Consider the following 14,431-nt stretch of genomic DNA (forward strand, 5'->3'; position numbering starts at 1 on the left):
AAGCTGACCAAATCCCAGGGCACTCACCCTCCCTCCCCTCCCCGCCCCGCCTCGCCTCCGCAGCACCCGAGCGCTGGTTGGAGGTTATGAGGAAGTTTTTTGTTTTTCGTTTTTTGTTTTTTTTTTTCTGTTACGGAATCTCACTCTGTCCCCTGGGCTGGGGTGCAGTGGCGCGACCTCGGCTCACTGCAACCTCCCCCTCCCGGGTTCAAGCGATTCTTCTGCCTCAGCCTTCCGAGTAGCTGGGATTACAGGCGCCCGCCACTACGCCCAGATAAATTTTTTGTGTTTAGTGAAGAAGGGGTTTCACCATGTTGGCCAGGCTGGTCTCGAACTTCTGACCTCGTGATTCGCCCGCCTCGACCTCCTAATGCCTGGGATTACAGGCATGAGGACGTTTTATTCTCAAAAGGCCCCAATGGGAGTAGGAGGAGGTACCTCTCTCCAACCTGGTAACCCAGGCTGCTAAAATCTATGCCTCTGGCCGTAAACCTCCAACAGCAGTAACACAATCGACTGTTTAAAGGTTATTTTATTAAATATCTTCAGTTCAAGGTTTCATTGTAACAAAGCTATGAAGGGTCTACCAACATTCAGAACAAACACTATTTTTAAATTATTTCTATGTTGTCATGCAAAAATTCTGCATCAAATGCCTTCCATTTCTTGTTTAAAAGGTGATTTTTTAATAGTCTATTGTCTATAGATGCTGACATTAGCCCCAGAAGAGGAGTAAGAATGCTAAGAAGTGGGGCTGGAGCAGCCATATGAAGCTATGGGTCTCAATGAATTCTAAGACCATTTGTCTTCAAGCCAGCAAAACGAAACCCTGTGGTGAAGGGATCTGCGTGCTGGCACTGCAGACTGCAGGGCAGGAAAGGGCTAGGGCCCAGGGGCTGGGACATGCATGAGCTGCTCGGAGGAGCCTGGCTAAATCCAAGCACCAGCACCTTTGAGTCTGCTCTCTTCTCAGCTGGCTCCCAAGTAAACCTGTCGCTTTGCCTCTTCTCCTAGCTCTCGTGCCTCCTGAAGGTAGTCCAGGGAACTGGAATCTACCCACCTTTCCCCCAAAAGTGGAGATGTTTGTGCAGATAAATCTGCAGTGTTGTTTTGAGGGAAACCAAGGTCATCACCAATCGCTCCTCCATTATCTTCTTTGCTATCTGCTTAGGGTATAGACCTCTTCCTCCTGGAATGGAACTCCTTGAGCACAGAGAGGGACAATGAAGGTAGAAGCCTTGGCTCTGGACACCTCTTTCGGGTTACATGCGGGGAGGGGTGATGCCCATGCAGATTGTCCAGCAGTAAGTCTATACTTCAGTTGGTCAGTAAAGAGGCCTCTGTAAGGACACCTCTTCTTCTTGCCAGAGCAGTCAGGTCAATCTCAAAGACAGGAAAAGAGATGGACGTGCAGCAAGGAAGAATAAAAAGGGAGGCAGCCTCGAAGAGAGCCTCAATGCATAGAAACGACCACCACCTCTTCTCCCACTGCCTCACTCCTCCCATCCCACAGGGGCACTTGGCAGAGGGCCCAGGCCCAGATGAGGGTCAGCATGGGGACCATTACCGTGAAAAGGCAAGACAAAGATGGTCCAGATTAGCACAGAAACAGAACAGCCAAAGGCGGCACGGGAGCCCTGACCAGGGCCCGGCTCTCTCCTTGCTGAGTTAGAAGAAAACATGAAGCAAAGCAGCAACAACCCCTCCCCCTCCTAGCTGCAGGGATAAGGCCTCAATATCAGGGCCCACATGCATTGTGCATCCTATAGAAATGGATGAGTGAGTGCATGTCAGATTAACACGAGGTTTCTCATCAGCTTCATGGCGGGCACACTTCTGCAGCACCAATTCTCTTCCCTTCTACACTAAATGAGACAGTACACATCAACGTCCGGGCCCTTAGTCCTGAGGCCACCACTTCTCAGCTGCCTCCACAGCAGGCTGGGAGCTCTGTGTTCTCTCCCAAGTAGGTCTGATGGTCACGATGTTCTCATCAGCCCCATTCTAGGCGCCTATGCAAGTTCCAAAGAAGTCCGTTCCTAGACCTGGGGTAAGCAGGCCACCTCAGGAGCTCCAATCACATCATGGCCCCCAAAGCTCTGTCAGAGTTCTTGCCTGGTCCCCCTGAGTCCACGGGGACCAGAGAGGCCAAGCTCACCTCTTCAAGGCCAGTGGGTCAGCCCGCTGCTCATGCCAGGATAGACCTCATACACACTCCTGCCTTCTTGCCAACCCAAGGGCTGTCGGTGGTTTTAAAACGCATCATGGTACGGATTCCTTTTTTTTTTTTTAAACAATCTTTTTTTCTTTTTTTTTTTCTTAAATGTAAAAAACACCTCGGTACAGCAGAGACAGACACGAAGGGCGGGCGGGAGGGCTGCATGCAGGGGCGTGCATTGGCTGCTGCCGCTTTTGTAATTGAATTGTTTTAAACCTCAAACAAACAGGACTGCCGCTGTCACTCAGGCCCTCCAGAGCCACTGGCTGCGAAGGTTCGACCTCTGGCTGGAATCTCCTAATGCCCCTGTCAAACAGGACAGAATGTGGTAACAGAACAGAGGACAATGAGCACACAGATGAGTTCCAGCGACTTTAGCACGCTAAACACGTGGCCAAGTAGGCCTGAGAAGGTGGGGAAAGTGGGTGAAGCTAATGCTTAAATACAAAACTGCCTCCCATTTGCTGAGCACTTACTAAGTGCTTTACTTATAGTATCTTACTTAATCCTCACAATGATTAAATGAGGTAGGCACCACTCTCTGCCTCTCTTTGACAGCTAAGGAGACTGAGTTTAGGGAGGGGAAGTAACCTGAGGTCACCCAATTTGGAGTCACGGAGCCAGACCCCAGTCTGTCTGATTTCCGAGCACAACTTATTACAAGCATTCTACCAGCCTTTGCCAATCCTCTGGGATGGCCCACACCTCCTCTCCCAGGGCCACCTCCCAGCCTTCTCTTCTTCCTCTGACCCCACCTGTCCCAGGCCCTCCCAGCCCCTCTCCCCCCTCAACCAGGTGCACCTGTGGCTGAGCTCACTGCAGCGGTGCGGCAGGGGCCCCTGAGCAGTGATAGTGGACATTGAGCCACTTGCCATCCCGACGGTGCCAGACCCGGGTCTCTTCTGACTGGCTGGTGCGAGGCCGACCCTGCCCGTCGATGTACTGGGTGAGGCGGATGTAGGCGATGCACGCTGCGTCCTCCCCAATCACGTGGACGTGTGGGTTTAGGATGGTGGTATGGATAGGCTTGCTGTTCTTGGACAGGACTACAGGGCAGGGTGGGGTAGGTAAGAGGACATCAGGCCTGGGCACCTGCATTTTCCTCCCAGCCTGCACTTCCAAGTCTTACCAACTCCCGGGCAACCATTCCCAGAATCTCCAAGTCCCCCCGCCAAACGCCCTCCAGAGGCCAGGATACCACATCACATTAGTCTTCTTTATCCAAAAGGAACAGAAAGATGGGCAACAATGATAGTAGCTGCTGCTCTTTTAATCAGGCATTGTGCTGGGGTTTTACATGCCTGAGCTGTATTTCTTGCTGGATAATATTTTCTTCATTATAAGATGAGGAAATAGGTTCAAGGAATAATTTGCTCAAATCACACACCTGAACTCAGGACCATGTGACTCTAACTGAAGCCTACAGATTTTCTGTTTTGTTAGGCTGAGTTTAGAATTCAAAAGGCTTGGCTCGCCCCTAGCTAGGGCTGCAGAACAAAATCATGAACTTAAACCATTCAAAATTGATTTGTAATTTTTTTTTTAAGGCACCAAAGCTGAAAGAGAATCACCAAAGCACCAAGCTTAGGATATTCCCAGGATTCCCTGGGGAAAAGGCAAAAGAAGTTGGATTGCCATTATCAGCATATGCTGTGAAAACTGTGTTGCTTTTATTGAGATTCACATTTTAGTTCAATTCAAATGTTAGACAGGGGCTACATGTCACCTTCCTAGAATTAATATAAACTCTGGAATTGCTTCTGGCTAATAGAATTACTTAGATAACTGAGAGTTTATATATGCAGCTGAGATGTGATAAGGGTGGGAGTCAGCAGAGAAGTTAGTGACTAACTATAACTCAGGGCAGGATAGGGAAGGCCCAGCATAAAGTGGGAAGAGATAAAAATAAGGAAGGGGAGGGTCTCATAGAGTAGACAGAAAGATGGGAGGGGGTGATGATTCAGCTTCTTATCCCCTTATCTTCCACGAACTGGCCAGAATGTACACCCTACCCCCCATACAGGACGCCTGCCTTCCTCCATAGTCAGGAAGATTCTAGCCACAACTTCCGATCTCACAAATCACCAAGAGTACCCTGGTTTGCACATTCTTATCCTGGTTTTAATTTCCTCTATTTTGAAACCTGCAGACACAGAGCTTAGTTCTTACGTGCTGAGATCATCTCAACCTAATCTCAAAGGGTTTCCTTACAATCCATCTTGGAAAGAGGTGAGGCTTAAAGCAATGAGTGAACTTTTTTTTTTTTTTTGAGATGGAGTCTCGCTGTGTTGCCCAGGCTGGAGTGCAGTGGCGCAATCTTGGCTCACTACAAGCTCCGCCTCCCAGGTTCACACCGTTCTCCTGCCTCAGCCTCCCAAGTAGCTGGAACTATAGGCGCCACCACCACGCCTGGCTAATTTTTTGTATTTTTAGTAGAGATGGGGTTTCACCGTGTTAGCCAGGATGGTCTTGATCTCCTGACCTCGTGATCCGCCAGCCTCAGCCTCCCAAAAGTGCTTTGATTATAGGCGTGAGCCACCGTGCTCGGCAAGAAATAAGTGAACTTGATTGTGGTGACTGGGACTGCCACAAGGCAGCTGTGGAATGAACGGGCACTTGGGGCTCAGAGCAGGGCCTTCAAAGGTGCCTGTTTACAACCATTGGGGCACAAAGGGGCAAGCATACAGAGTAGGAGTGCAGCATGAAGGTCAAATAAGGGAAAAGTGGGCAACTGGGATGAGGAGGTGAGCAGGAGACAGAGGCAAAGGGGTGAAGGGGCAGGCAGGAGTATATCAGCAGCACGAACCCACTCACGATTCTCAAAGTAAAACTTATGGAAATCCATCCCCTCCACGAGGTTACCAAGGGCCTCAGGCTCAAAGGAAGTGAGGCCTGGATCACAAATCTTCCTGCAGGGAGAAAAAACAAAAAAGCAGCCTATCAGGCTTCTGTGGAGCGATTTGTCTTCCTTCCTTATCAGCAGTGTCTATCCAGTACCAGCAGGCTAGCTGTGGCCATCCCACACAAGACAGCGAAGATCTTCCAGGCCTGCCTGCTGAGCCACTCAGCCCTGTGCTTTTGGCCCACCACCAGGACACCGTGGGTGAGCTCAGGGAATCTACCTGAAAGGGCTCCCAGCTTAGGAGAAGGCTTAACTCAGATACTTTGCCCAAGGTCCAAATTCCCTTTCCCCAGGGTCCTAATTGTTGTCTGGAAGCAGGGAAGGCCTTGGGAGATGACTTAGGTCACAAAAAAAAAATGGGTCTCTACTTACGTGTAGGCCTCAAAGTCCCCATTGTTGATGGCTTCAATCAGCTGTTCTGTAATCTTAATGATCTCCTGTTTTCTCACTGTGGGGGAGAAAAATCCATCAATTTACCTACTGGGGTACCTCCTAAGTGACAGAGAGCCTTCCCCAGTCCTCAGGAGTCCCCTGTGATCACTTATGACAAAGACATCCCTCTTCTCTGTCTCTAGGGCCGTTGGCAGAAGAGCGAACCCACCTTCCCTTCCATCTCCCTCTCTGCAGTCTGCAGACACAATGACCACTTCCTCCTGAAGCCCAGCCATTAGTTATGGTTCTTTGGCCTTGGCCTCCCGCTCTATCAACAACCAGGTTGCAGAAAACACACTTGCCTTTAACAGGTGAGGAGCCTGGTACATCGTGAATGCTGTGAGCCCCTCCCCTGTATGAGCAGCCTCTCTCACAAGCATCTCTCAATCAGGCTGCTTCCACCCCCAATTTACTTCTCTCACCTGAAGGGGCTCAGTCAGGTCTCAATCACCACCCCCACTCTTAGCCCTCATTCAGTGGCCAGGATCCAGCCCTGGGCGACAGGCAGCCTGACAGCAGAATGCAGCTAGGGCTGGGGTGCCAAAGGACCATCAGAGCCCTAGGATGGATGCTTCCCACTGCTCATCAACTCCACAGGGCTTTTCTGGGAGAAATGATCCCGGAATTGTAAAAACCTGTGACAGCCTGTACCAGAGAGGCTGCTCCGTTTACCTCTCAAGGCTTGGGAAAGCTGTACATTTCACACCAGCTCTCATGCCAGGAGGTGTTCCTCAGGAAAACCAGACAGGGCTCAGACTGACAGGCAGGCAGAGGTGGTGCCCTCCAGAGCCTTCCTCCCCAACCCATTCCAAGCCAAGGGACAGCTGGTGATGTCCTGCTGCCCTGGGCTTCTCTTATAGGGAATGCCACTATCAGCAGGGGCTGCCGCCAGGGTAAAGGAGAGCGTGGGTTGAGCTTGGGCTCATCTTAACCCGAGCCCTGGGTTGGCCCAGGCCACAACCCTTTCCTCACAGGAGTGAAAGGCTGCAAGACAACTGAAAGCATTAGAACAGCACCACCATGGCCTGGCCAGGCCAGCACAGCCAAGCAGCACAGCTGGGACAGGGCAGCGCAGCCAAAGGCACATCCAGGAGGGAGCCCCACAGTCATCAGCCCTGCTAGGCTGCAGCTCCAGGTGAGCAAGCAGCAGGTTAAGGGAAGCAAGGAGTTAGATGGGCTTCCTAAAGCAGCAGGCAGGTGTGCACCCACAACACACACACCCTCTCCAACCCACCAGACCCATCTGGATGACCTGACTGGGGCCCCACGAGTGAAGAGGGTTGTGCTTAGAAACTCTGCAAGGATAGATGGTGGGAGGAAAGGCAGCAAACACAGGCATCCTCCAGCACAGATGTAACTAGAAATATGAGGATGAGCCCCTGACAACCCAGTGAGGCACCGTATCAAGACTTCCTACTGCCTCGTCTTTTTTCCAATAAGGCTCTGAGGTGCAGGCCGTTTTATTTCCACGTTACAGATAAGGAACCTGCAGCTCTGAGAGGTTAAACTTCACACTCTTGAAGGCAGTGTATCTGGGATTTAAACTCAGATCTGTCTTGCCTCTGACCCTATGCTCTTAATATGTTATGCTGAGACTCAGGAAGCACTACATCCCCAACACAGTTCCTTGCTGTCACGATTTCCCCATCACCCCACTCCCACCCTCACAGACCTGACTTCCGACTCTGCCCTTCTTCCTGGCTCGGCGCTGAGGCAAGGTCCACTGCACATCTTGGGGACTTTCTACTCCCCCCACCCCAGGCCATGTTCTTCCACCCACTCTTCTCATATTTCTTTGGGCCCCAGACTCAGGGGCCCCTGCCTGGTCTCAACAGCACCTCCAATTGACCCCCCACCCCTAGCAGAGGCCATGCTCCCGGAGCTTACTACCATGGGCAGCTGGGCCGGGCTGACAGCTGTGGTGGGGGTCCCTGAGGGGCTTCAGGACGAGCCAGGGAGACGGAAGCCAGAATGTGCCTCCCTCACACTTACTGGCTGAGGAGCAGAGAGAAGGCTGGGGCTGCATGCCTGCAGAGGGGGCTGTTCTGTCCCGGGAGCTCCGTCCTTCAGGCACCGAGCTGCCATTCCCAGTGCGGAGCGGGGCAGCTAACCAGCCAGGGCAGGGCAGGGCAGGGCAAGGCAGAGCAGCCAAAACAAACAGAACAAGGCAGGTGAGCGAGCAAGCCGGACAGGACCCGAGCCCATGGCGCTGCAGAGCCGGGGCAAGGGGACGCCTCGCCTCGGGCTGCTGTGGACACTGGACCACATCCCACGCCGCCGCCTCTGCCAGAGAGGCCTCCCAGCTGAGGGCACCAGGCAGGTGCCCAGACCTGGGCCGTGGCTTCCAGACGAGCCTTACAACAGCCTGTCCAAGGACCCCTGCTCCCGGGGAAGATGTTCCAAGGGGCCAGGCCACAGGGTCCAGAGCCCAGCAGTGACGGCGCCTCCTATGTTGCCAGCAGTGCTGGAATCGAACTGATCTGACCTCACTCACAGGGGCCTGGAGCTACTATGATTCACTTCCTCGTAGCTTTCTGCTTTTTTTTTGGTTCCAAAACGTTTGATGCCCCCTTGCCGCCCAGGGCATGCTCTCCCAGCTCTGTCCTACAGTGTTCCTCTGTCTTTTCTGATGGCCTGGCCCAAAGCCACTTATGGAATTCAGGCAAAGGGAGCAATTCCAGGAGGCCCAACTAAAGAGCAGGACAGAGATTCCCAGGGGTCCAGCCTGCCATGCCCTCCCACCCCCCTGGCACTCTAGCCAGGCCCAAGCTTAGGCTAGTGGTCCTTACAGGCCCACCAGGACACGACCAAATGTGGCCTCACAGTTGTCAGATTGGTTCCAACTCCATCATTCAGGCCAAGATCTTAGGACTAGAGTGACCAACTCATCCCAGTGTTCCCAGGACTATCTGGGTTTTATATTTATTTAAATATGTTCTTTTTTTTTTTTGAGACGGAGGCTTGCTCAGTCCCCTAGGCTGGAGTGCAGTGGCGCGATCTCAGCTCACGGCAAGCTCCGCCTCCCGGGTTCATGCCATTCTCCTGCCTCAGCCTCCCAAGCAGCTGGGACTACAGGCGCCTGCTGCCACACCCGGCTAATTTTTTGCATTTTTAGTAGAGATGGAGTTTCACTGTGTTAGCCAGGATGGTCTCGATCTCCTGACCTCATGATCCGCCCACCTTGGCCTCCCAAAGTGCTGGGATTACAGGCGTGAGCCACCGCGCCCGGCCTTTTTTTTTTTTTTTCTTCTTTTTGAGACAGAGTCTCATTCTGTCACCCAGACTGGAGTGCAGTGGTGCGATCTTGGCTCACTGCAACCTCCACTTTTTGAGAAGTTTTGCTCTTGTTGCCTAGGCTGGAATGCAATGGGGCGATCTTAGCTCATTGCACCCTCCACCTCCCAGGTTCAAGCGAATTCTCCCACCTCAGCCTCCCAAGTACCTGGGATTACAGGTACCTGCTACCACACCTGGCTAATTTTTTATATTTTTAGTAGAGATGGGGTTTCACCATATTGGCCAGGCTGGTCTTGAACTCCTGACCTTCAGGTGATCCACCCATCTTGGCCTCCCAAAGTGTTGGGATTACAGGCGGGAGCCACTAGGCCCGGCCTTTTTTTGTAGTTTTAGTAGAGATGGGGTTTCAGCATGTTGGCCAGGCTGGTTTCGAACTCCTGACCTCAAGTGATCTGCTTGCCTCGGCCTCCCAAAGTGCTGGGATTACAGGTATCAGTCACCTCGCCTGGCCTATTTATTTGTTCCTAAAATTTTTTTTTTCCTTTTCTTTTCTTTTTTTTTTCTTTTAATAGAGACAAAGTCTTGCTATGTTGCCCAGGCTGGCCTCAAACTCCTGGCCTCAAGCAATCCTCCTGCCCTGGCCCTCCCAAAGTTCTGGGATTACAGGTGTGAGCCAGCACTCCTGGCCCATCACAGTCTTAAAACCAAAAGTTCTGTGTCCGGGGAAAACCAGGATGATTGGTCACTCTATTTATGACTCATGACACTTGTGGGCTACTTTGGCAGGGACTTAGGGTACCCCTGTTCTGGGATGGCACATCATTATCAGCGACAGGAACAGTTCTCTGAGCCCTGGCCCCTGGAGAATCTCTAGCTTAGCTATTTTAGACTTGGGGTCAAAGAAGAGAAGCCTCTTGCCCAGCTCAGCAACACCACACAGGGGCCTCATATCTTGGCTTGTGGAAAGTAGCTTTTATACCAAGCCCTCTCCTAGGGGCATAGGAGCCAGCATTCCCAGTTCTGGGAGCAGAAAAGGTGGGTGTCCCATTGGAGCCCAGGTACCTGGGTCACTGCTGGAGTCCTTCCCCCTCCAAGGGCCAGCACCTACCTTTGAGGTCCTCATCTTCTGTGGTGGTGTTGCAGCTCTCTGTGGAGCCCTGTAGGCCAAAAAGAATATGTTTCTATATGCTCCATCCCTTGGAAGCCAGAGGAGCAAAGCAGAACGAAAGCAGAGTTTGTGCTCCTACAAGAGGTGCAAGGAGACCGTGGAAGGCTCTGCTTCCACCCTGGCTGTCTGACTCTTCCCAAATCTCCTCCCTAGTCTTCCCCCACTTGGTAAATGCCCCTAATTAGACCAGTTATTCAGGCTAAAACCTGGTGTCATCCTCAATCCTTCTCTTTTTCCCTTATATTCAGATTGCCCAATCTAAAAATAAAATCTTTTGGTTCTGCCTCCAAAGTAAATCCCATGTCTTACCTCTTCACTTCCAATACACAGCTACAACCTGACTCCAGGCCACCAGCATCTCACACCTGAACCGCGATAACAGCTTCATGGTCTCCTTAACTTCCCCAAGAGTTTTTTTTTTTTTTTTTTTTTTTTGGAAACAGAGTTTTGCTCTTGTTGCCCAGGCCGGAGTGCAGTGGCATGATCTTGGCTCACTGCAACCTCCACCTCCTGGGTTCAAGTGATTCTCCTGTCTCAGCCTCCCGAGTAGCTGGGATTACAGGCGCCTGCCACCACGCCTGGCTAATTTTTGTATTTTTATTAGAGACAGAGTTTCTTCATATTGGCCAGGCTGGTCTCGAGCTCCTGACCTCCGCTGATCCACCTGCCGCGGCCTTCCAAAGTGTAGGGATTACAGGTGTGAGCCACCGTGCCTGGCCCTCCCTAGAGTTCTTGATCATGATGTGGCCAGAGTGATGTGTTAAAGTGTCAGATAGATTCTATTACTCCCAACAGCTTCTCCTTGCTGCTGGAAGAAAATGCAAACTCCTACAAGGGCCTCTGTAGCAGGGCCTGCTGCTTCACCAACCTCATCACTCTCCTAGGTTCTCCCCGTGTCACTTCCCTCTTCCCTCTGCTTGATTACACATGCCACACCTGAGCTTCAGTTCCTTCTGCCTAGGGCACTCAGCCTCAGAGTTGGCCTGGTTGCCTCCTTCCCACCCACCATTCAGTTTTTCGCTCAGATATCACCTCCTGAAAGAGGCCTCCTCCTGACTACTTAATTCAAGGCCCTGTTCTCTCTCTCTCTCTACTTTGGTGGGGTTTTTCTGTTTTCATTTTTTAGATGGAGTCTTGCTCTGTTGCCCAGGCTGAAGTGCAGTGGCACGATTTCAGCTCACTGCAACCTCCGCCTCCGAGGTTCAAGCGATTCTCCTGCCTCAGCCTCCCAGGCAGCTGGGATTACAGGGATGTACCACCATCCCTAACTAATTTTTGTATCTTTAGTAGAGATGGGGTTTTCCCATGTTGGCCAGGCTGGTTTTGAACTCCTGACCTCAAGTGATCCGCCCGCCTTGGCCTCTCAAAGTGCTAGGATTACAGGTGTGAGCCACTGCACCTGGCCTTCTCTCTACTTTGTGCCATTTTCTTCAGACTACCTATTGACATTAGATTTTATCTTATTTATGTCTTTGAGAGACTGAGTCTCACTCTGTAGCCCAGGCTGGAGTGCAGTAGCATGATCTCAGCTCACTGCAACCTCTGCCTCCCAGGCTCAAGTGATTATCATGCCTCAGCCTCCCAAGCAGCTGGGACTACAGGCACGCACCACCACACCTGGCTACTTTTTTGTATTTTAGTAGAGACGGGGTTTCACCATGTTGCCCAGGGTGGTCTCGAACTCCTGAGCTCAGGCGATCTGCCCACACCTTGGCCTCCCAAAGTGTGAGAATTACAGGTGTGAGCCACAGTGCCCGGCCTATTTTATCTGTTTGCTTATTGGTTTTTTATCTGCCTCCCATCCCACCCACCGTTTGAACAGGTAATTTGTCTTGTCACCTCTCTAAACCAGAGCCATGGATGGTATCCAGGCTTAACAGATTGGTTCAGGAATGCTGGTGAAAACACCAAGGGCACAAAGGGGCCAGGCCACGGAGAATGCTCCAGGGTCTAGAGATGCTCTTGCCTGTTTTTCAGTGAACGTTTACTCTCATTTAAACTTCCAACATATGGAGGAAGATTCTATTATTATCATCCCCAATTTGCAGATACAGGATACTAAGGTGCAGGGCCAGGATTCAGACCAGGTTGGTCTGACTGCAAAGCCTGGGCTCCATAAGGTAGAACGCCCTTCCTCAGAATGGAGCAACTATGAGCACAGGCTACCTTCAGCTGAGCCTCTGCAAACGCCTTGGCCTCAGGGTGCAGCCTGTAGACCCCTGGGACCCAGCCCACCTGTCTCCTGCTGACCTGGAAAGCAGGAGACAGGCTCAGGAGCCACTCACCTTGATCCCATCTGTAGCGTTGTGTACCACAGTGGTTTGTGGCTCCTGTGAGAGAAGATGAAAATTACCCTTCCAACTTGGGAACAGACTATGGCTCTTCCCTGAGGAGCCCCACCTGCACCCCAGGACCCCCACAGACCCTGTGATGACCACTGAGGCCTGCCCACCAGCCATCTCCAGAAGACAAAATGTCCGGCTCAACTGGGGTCCCAGGCAGCTGGGATAGCCCTGGATTTTGGCAGCAGCACTGGCTGGTAAGAAAGAGAGGCCTGGCAGGTGCAGGTGCCCAGGAGGCTGAGACAGCAAGGGCCTCTGTCCCTGATTCCTGTCAGTTCTGAGGGCTTTTTCCACATGGGGTTCCCACGGGGCAGGTACACTGGAGGAGCTGTGGGACTGAGGGCACAGGCCGGGCCCTGCCACAGTGTTCATCACAGGGTGTACACTGGGGAGAAGAATGAGGTCTCCCAGAAAGAGCCAGGACAGGAATCCCCCTCGGCAAGCTGAGCCCAGAGAGCCGCCCGCTGCGCCCGCCTTCTGCCTTCCCTAGTTCCTGGCCCCACACCGCCACGTCAGGTGGCACGAGGGTCCGCAGGAAGGAGGGGAGTAGCAGGCACCATCACTCCTCCCTCTTTCCCAGTCACCCCCTGCTGACTCTCTATTTAGCCACCACTAGCAGAGGGAGCTCCAAGAGCACACAGAACCCCTGAGGAGCCCAGAGAGAACTCAGCTAGCACGAGGCACTCCAGGAGCCTGGAGACCTCAGCACCATCCAGAGGTGGGGACCCCAGCCCTCGTTCCTGTTTCTGGCTTTGCAAAGGAGAGACTGAGGCAGGTTTTACAAGGAGGCCTCCAAGAACTGATGTTCAGGTCCCAAGAAAGCTCCTACCCTCTCCTTTCCTAAGCAACTCACCTTCCCAGCCCCCACAGCAGACCCACTGGGGGTCCTGGGCTGGGCCTGGGAGGTTCAGCTGAGAGCCCTGATCACTCTTCCCCCCACCAGCGAAAGGAGCAGGAGCAGGAGCAGCAGTTCTGCCATGCGGGACGGAGTGCGGCCAGGCGGGACAATGAAGGGGAAGGGGCATACAGGGCGGCACACAAAGCAGTCTGCTCTATGGGGACCAAGAAAGGAACAGGCCCAGGAGGTCAGGGAGGGGGCACAAGAGGAGGAAGAGGGAAGGGGCAGGAGGCAGCCAGGGGCAGAGGCAGAGAAGCTGTAGTCAGGAGGTACCATGGCCGTCTGCAAGGGCGCGGGCTCTTGGGCTGGGCTTACGAGACTGTTTTTGTTGTTGCTCTGTGGCTGAGACAAGAAAACAGATGGTTTAGTTCCTCCAGAGTCCCCAAGGCCACTCAGGTTCAACTCCCAGACCTCCCTTGCCCCCTGGCCTGGCCTGGAGGAGGTAGGCCTGAGGTGGCCTCCATACGCTGTGCAGATGGAAGCGATGGCTGGAGAGATGATCGGAGGAAGTATTTGTGGGACCCAGAGACCTAGCTCTTGGGGCACCCTTAAGGCGGGACAAGCCCAAAGCCTTGTTTTAAAGTATCTCTCCAGAAATCTCTGCTTATGCCAGGTGCCATGTCATTGCACAATCCACACCTGACCCAAAGAAGTTCAAGATCTTCTTCCCACCATACAGGGAAAGGGGGGGGTAATTTACAAGAAAGCAGAACAAAATTCAGAAACTCTGGTCCCCTATCTGTGGGCAGTCTCCTGCTGCCCTTTCAACCCAGCACCTTTATTTCCTTCTTACAACACCAGCTCGAAGCCTGAAACAAAGAGAAAGGAGAAAAGAAAGTATGCCTGGCCTAAGAGATGGTGTCCAGAGGATGGGGGTGGAAGTCCATTTCAAACCAAAATGCATTCACTGACCTCAGGGAGCAGAGTCAGGGCTGTGCTGTTCACCTTTTTGCCTGACAAATCTTAGGCCTGATCGGCTAGAAGTAAGGGCAGTATTCCGGGGAGGGGCAGGTGAAACCCAGAGGGGCTGTGGCTGTAGTCCCAGAATCTGGTCTCCAGGACAGAGTAGGCCACACACAGGCCAACATTCCCAACAGCACCATGACCACCAGGGATACTCCTTGCCTTTCAAAACTACATGGTGGTGGCCGGGCGCGCTGGCTTACACCTGTAATCCCAGCACTTTGGGAGGCCAAGGCGGGTGGATCACCTGAGGTCAGGAGTTCAAGACCAG

General features: G+C 52.6%; 1 protein-coding gene across 1 annotated transcript in view; it reads right to left on the minus strand.

Moving 5' to 3' along the window:
- Positions 1 to 514: 514 nt before the first annotated feature.
- CAMK2G (calcium/calmodulin-dependent protein kinase II gamma) overlaps positions 515 to 14,431 on the minus strand; it is a 66,870-nt gene continuing 52,953 nt past the window's right edge. Inside the window, exons 12-19 of the mRNA XM_011991159.1 lie at positions 13,471 to 13,539; positions 12,243 to 12,287; positions 9,898 to 9,946; positions 7,545 to 7,658; positions 5,493 to 5,568; positions 5,033 to 5,127; positions 3,020 to 3,264; positions 515 to 2,524 (exon numbers count right to left, since the gene is read on the minus strand). Of these exons, the coding sequence (XP_011846549.1) occupies positions 3,032 to 3,264; positions 5,033 to 5,127; positions 5,493 to 5,568; positions 7,545 to 7,658; positions 9,898 to 9,946; positions 12,243 to 12,287; positions 13,471 to 13,539 (681 nt within the window). The 3' untranslated portion in view covers positions 515 to 2,524; positions 3,020 to 3,031. The remainder of the gene's footprint in view (positions 2,525 to 3,019; positions 3,265 to 5,032; positions 5,128 to 5,492; positions 5,569 to 7,544; positions 7,659 to 9,897; positions 9,947 to 12,242; positions 12,288 to 13,470; positions 13,540 to 14,431) is intronic.

Source organism: Mandrillus leucophaeus, unplaced genomic scaffold (genome assembly GCF_000951045.1).
Source record: "Mandrillus leucophaeus isolate KB7577 unplaced genomic scaffold, Mleu.le_1.0 Scaffold39, whole genome shotgun sequence".
Taxonomy (NCBI): Eukaryota; Metazoa; Chordata; class Mammalia; order Primates; family Cercopithecidae; genus Mandrillus; species Mandrillus leucophaeus.